Raw genomic sequence first — 6000 nt, 5'->3', positions numbered from 1 at the left:
TAGTAATATATATATATATATATATATATATATATATATAAACTAAGAATAAGACATACAGAAAAGAGAAGAACAAAATGTAGGGAGAGAAAGAAAAACATCTTATTATGTCTCATATGCCTCCTTTGTATAGAGGTAGATATTACATTATAAGTCTTTATACTATTAAGATATTGCCTATAAGTCCTCGAAAGATGAATGAACAGACACTTGATTGTAAATATTTACAACACTCCCCCTTGGATGTCCATCAATAATATGATGTTGGACGCGCTTAGTGTTGCCTCGTTAAAAACCTTGTTAGGTAATAAAAACTCTATGGGAAAAAACAACCCTGGTCGAAGGAGAAAAAGAGTGCAACACACATATGTTCTAGGTAGCATACTTCTGGATGCTCCTCCTGATGAGATTCTCCCCCTGATTGTTGCAAACTTTATGTACCGTAAATAGCAGTTTGATTTGTCTATCACTGAAGTGAGATTTTGTTTGTTTTGTATAACTCTCATCACAAGATTTTCGTACCTGCAAAGTGAAAGTAATACCAAGAGAGCTATACAATTTAATAGGTCTTACCTCATTTAATTAGTAATGTTAGAAACAACCTCACATGTTCAAATTCATACACTGTAATAACTAAGCAATAGAAGTTAATTAACACATTACTATGTATGATTCAAACCATTGGAAGATCATCATGGCATATCTAGCCACTCATATCAATATCTTTGTTTATTGATGCATCTCGTATAAGCTCTTTAAGAGCTCTAAGCAATTCATAATTACACGAAAGTTAGAATATGTAGCAATATAATCCGAATTTCGTTTTGTAGCCCAATCATAATACTTATTGAGGCAATTTTGATCATGTTAACTATAACAGAACAAGTATACATGAGCTAGCCTTAGACTATCGATTGCATGAGTTAACTTTAGTTTAACAGCCCAGCACAACGAGATATGCTCGCCTTTGGGCCTCCCCCTCATGGCTTTCTTCTTGGGTTCTAACCCAAGACACATCTCACTAATGGGAATTTTGTTTGCATGTATAAGGCACATCACGTCATTTCCCTTAGGCGATGAGGAATTCACATTCAGACTCTCTCAAGTATTCTTGAATCGATTTACGTTCGAATCATTCATGTACTTGGATAATTTAAGGATTTTATAAGCGATACGCTTATAATGATGCTTTACTTTTGGGATTTTACCTTTAGCAAAGTCTTTTAAGATCCTCATAATATACGATGACAACTGCCGTAAGTCTCTCGTTGATAATTATATGTAACACTGTACTTACAGAAAATTGTCACGTATAAGAAAAAATATTCGTAATCCCCATGTCTCTTGTAGACATTGTGTCATAGTGATTTATTTTCACTGTGATTATACCCTTTTGTATCATGTAGGATTAAAGGTCTAAATATCTTATCACGTTTTAGATATTCAGTTTAATTGGAATTGCCTCTATCCAATTGGCCAATAATATGCTTTGTCGACATTCATAATGAAACGTGGTATTGCATCATACAGTCCTTAATGATCTTTGGTAGCTACCATATGTAAATTTTCATTGATGATCAACATAATATCATAAAACATTATAGGACTTGTATAATCTTCAATTTTCAGGAGCTTAAAACTTTAGACCTGGTGAATACATTCCACTCAAATTCACGCCGTTATTCAAATGATAATAGTTTTTTCTCTCCTCCTAATGATAAGAAGACTGTCTTATTATGACCATGAATAAAAATGCGTTTAAATGTCTATTATTTCCTTTCAAGTGAAAATGTCCATTAACTGGTGACAAACTCAAAGTTTAAGGTCACAAATATTAAATTCATGAGTATCAACTAAAGTTGGCATTAAAACCTACGGGTTTGGGTATTAAATTCTGAGGATGAGTGTTGTGTATGGGTATTTTTTCTGGGTAATGGGTAATTGAAAACTACCCATTGGTTTTTTTTTTATGGGTATGGGTAATACCCATGGGTACCCAAAATTTACCCAAATCCAAGGCCACCCAAAACTCAGAACCCCCTGCGCTCGACTCCGATCCAAACTTCATCTTTTACCGCCCTACATGGCCGAGACCGACGCAGCAACAATGACGCCACCAGTCGAAACTCCTTCTGCCGAGTCCGCCACTATTGCGTCCCCGCCGCCGGCGAAGCCCGAGGTAAAACGTTGGGCCGACGAGGAGGATGATCCGCCGGAGGAGCCGCAGAAAACCGAAGCTCTGTCTACTTCAGAGCAGCCAGAGCTCGATGTCGCCGCACTGAAAATCACCGAGAACAAGTACCTCGACTTTAGAGCAAGGGATTTGATAGAGATTAAGGGATTGGATTGTTACTTAATTTGGGGATTGAATTGGATTTAGGTCACGTCCGGCTGACTCCTCCGCACAAAGATCTGGTTGCTATATCTATTGAACCACTAGTTGTAGTTATATTGCTTTCCCAAGTTTGGGAAAGAAAAGAACAAGGTAGCCAACTCACATGTTATAGGACCTGGATTGGGAAGCAAGTGGGGCAAATCAATAACGAGTGTTTATTTGTTGTGTTTCCAATTTATATCTAATAAGTCATGCTGAGTGACTCAACACCAACTCGATGCATTTAACAATCACATCGACTCTGAGTTACAAAAAGGAAAAGGAGATTTTAAGATCCTTATAGATGCTATTAACAGAGTTTGCACCATTCCTTGAAGAATTAAGACTATTTTCAATGGTATTTGACACCCACTTTATTTGATTAACTTGAGTTTTGACATATTTGGTAAGAACTAAATTTCTTACTAACGCTCTTGCAAATCTTAGCCATTTGACATCCAGTGCAAGCTGGCATCAAAGTCTCCCTCTTTATGTTTCTCCTGCATTCAATTTTGATTTTCATATTAGAGGATTTTCTTTGTAACTTTTATGTTCTTTTAGTTCACCATTGAAAAACTAAAATCCACACACTCACTTTTTTTTTTAGTAGCTTAAATTTTGTTTTTAATGACTTAAATTTTGTCTTTATATAATAATGATTACTGAAAATGAAAAGTGGGTGTATGGATTTCACATAAAATAAAAAATAAAAAAAATTTACGACTCGAGTCTTGGGCCTTAAAGTTCTCATTCCCGTATGGGCCACTGTCCCATCTGTATGTTAAGTATCCCAAGCCCAAACCATAACGACGTCGTTAAGCTGGTAACAGTCAAAAAGGACCGCCACCGAGTTGGGCACGGCGCCAAAGTTCCCATACCGTCGTCGAAAAATGGAGGAAGCGAAAGCGGCGGCGTACTACGAAGACCTAACCCGGCGCGGCGAGGGCGCCGCCAGGTTCAAACAAGGCCTCGGCTTCTCTTCGGCCAAGTCCGACTCCGAAAATGCCCCCGCGCGCGGCTCGGCGCTGGCGTATAGTTCCTCGTCTTCGTTCATGAGCAAATTCGTCAAGGCCTCCAGCCCTAGCAAGACGTCGGAGCTCGAAAAGCAGGCGCAGATTCAGTCGATTCAGAGCAAGCTGAAGAGGAAGAAGCCGGAGGAGCTGGCCGGAGAGGAGGAGAAGCGGCGGCCTAGGGTTTCGGAGAGGGATAGGGATTCGAGGAAGCGGAGTAGAAGCAGAGAGAGGCATTCGAGGCATCGGAGTAGGAGCAGAGAGAGACACAGTGATAGAGATAGAGAGAGAAGGAGGAGGAGAAGGAGCAGGTCTGGAAGTGAATCTGACGACGGAGGCAGGAGACGAAGGAGTCGGTCTCCTCGGAATCGGAGAAATGAGCGGCGGAGGAGCCGGAGCCGGAGCTCGTCGCCACCTAGGGAGAGGGGTTTGGAGAAGAGCAGAGGTAAATTGGAGAAGGAGAGGAGTGGTGGTCATGACTATCAGAAATTGATTCAAGGCTATGACAAAATGGTATGATTCTGTGTTGAATTATTTGTTTGAAGTTTTAGGAGTGCAATAATGAATTTGAAGCTTATTTTTTCGGATTGAAATGATCACACATTATGCGCCAGTAGAGTTATGCAAACATTGTGTGTGTTTATTAGTATAGTTTTGGCTCTGAGAATTTGAAGTGTGATACAATCTGTAATTGTGTTTTGAACAGTCTGCAGCCGAGAGAGTAAAAGCAAAGATGAAACTCCAACTTGCTGAAACTGGTGAGTCTCCGCTCGTGTCTGTGGAATGTGTTAATCTGTAATGTTTGCGTTTGCTTAGAGCTGTGCAAACTAATCACCATAATTTGTTAAATGCAGCTGAGAAGGACACAACCAAAGGCATGGATGGTTGGGAAAGATTTGATTTTGATAAACATGCACCACTTGACGATGATGAAATTGAAGGTAATCAATATAACCATGCCATGTTGTTTACTAGAAAGTAAATATTTCAGATTTCTTTTCTGGAAATTTTGTTTAGTGTAAGTTAGGAGTTGGGACATGTAAATTTAATTCGTTGGCTTCGTAACTGTTCTCTCTTCTTGTTATCCATGTTCTACATAAGTTTCACGTCTCTCAGACATGAGTAAATATAAACTATCAGCAGCTCCTGTGATGAAGATTGTATAACTTGCTCTCATACATCACGTTTTGGGAGCTAATCCTATGGTAAATGAGATCAAGTTTTTGAGAGGATAGTGGTTTAGTAAGTAAGCTCAAGTTTTGTGTAAATTAGTCTAAACTAGACTAGCATTAACAGAAAGCATGACCTTTGTGCCACCAAAGCTAGTTATCAGAAACGTTGATCACACTCTGGCAAACTATATTGTATGGTGGAATGTGATTCCAGCCTGGTCATATAGATATGTTGCATGTTAGTTATCCAGGATTAGAATTCTAATTTTCTGCACAGTTTGCAGAGTATTGTCAACTGATTATCATAGGCTGGATGAGAAAGAAATGTATCATTAAGTAGCTCATTCTTGACTTTCGACTCAATAATCAATTATACTGCCAAGTTGACCTATTTAGATTGTATGTTGCAAGTTTGCGACTCATTATAGACTTTATAGTAATAATGTTAGTAACTGTAAATCTTTTTTTTCTTTATAGTTGCTGAAGACGATGCAGCACTCGTCAATCACATTGGCAAAAGCTTTCGGTTTTCAGCATATGAGGTATCTTTCTACTGTCTGTTTCTGTCATACTTATTTTAAGTTCCAGTTTAATTGTTTTTAGAAAATGTGGTTTGTTACTAATGTTACTCATTCTATGAAAAGACAAAAAGGGAGGAGCGGATCAAAGCTGCTCATGATGAGGCAATGTTTGGTGCATCAGATAATCGACCATCCATTATGATAAACGGTGAGGTTGAGGCAGAGAATGATAGTAAGGACTGCAAAGAAAGTGAGCCTCCAAGCCTCTTAAGCGAGAAGGTAATTCAATTATACTGCTAGGCCAAAAAATGATGGACTTGTGGTATTAAGGGATATAAATCATATAATGGGTATGTGGAGAGGATTTGAATTAACTGTTACCATGGTTTTGTAGGTACTTGCTAAAAAACAAGGTTCGTGGCGTGATCGTATACGCCACAACAATTGACAAAGATGGATAGCGGAAGAGGTTATTGATGACGACCTGACCTGATTCTAAATCACTGACGAGCCAATGGTTGGGGTCAGAAACTGTGGCCAAGGGAGTATTGTGAATCTGTGCTTTCAGCATTCCGTTTTCATATGAACTTTCGCAGTGGAGGCATCAAATCCATTGAAATTAACAAGAAAGAAGCTTCTATCTCCCACAAAAACTGCACAGGGCCAATAGTTTCAATCATGCCATATAACTAGTGATTGTTTTTTCCGCTCAAAGCAGCATGCTTACAGAAGCCAGAAAATTTGTCTCTCATTGCAGCGGTCTTGGACTCTTTAGATTTGGCTTCCTGTATTATATTTTCTAACATCCTACTCGGCTCTGCAGATCATAGAGTTCTCAGTTCTCTTCAAGGTTCCTGAAAACTTAATATGAACACCCTAGTTGAAAAGCATACAATAGATTTCGGAGTGCGTAACTTAACACG

At 38.9% G+C, this 6000-nt stretch overlaps 1 protein-coding gene across 1 annotated transcript; it reads left to right on the top strand.

Moving 5' to 3' along the window:
• Positions 1-3264: 3264 nt before the first annotated feature.
• Positions 3265-5862, top strand: LOC101302075. The gene is made up of 6 exons (XM_004299546.1): positions 3265-3897; positions 4091-4142; positions 4239-4325; positions 5034-5098; positions 5201-5356; positions 5472-5862. The coding sequence occupies exons 1-6, from the start codon at positions 3265-3267 to the stop codon at positions 5523-5525; spliced, it is 1047 nt and encodes a 348-aa protein (XP_004299594.1). The 3' UTR covers positions 5526-5862.
• Positions 5863-6000: the final 138 nt, after the last annotated feature.

This window comes from Fragaria vesca, linkage group LG5, assembly GCF_000184155.1.
Source record: "Fragaria vesca subsp. vesca linkage group LG5, FraVesHawaii_1.0, whole genome shotgun sequence".
NCBI classification, from domain to species: domain Eukaryota; kingdom Viridiplantae; phylum Streptophyta; class Magnoliopsida; order Rosales; family Rosaceae; genus Fragaria; species Fragaria vesca.
This window is presented reverse-complemented; position numbering and strand designations above follow the sequence as displayed.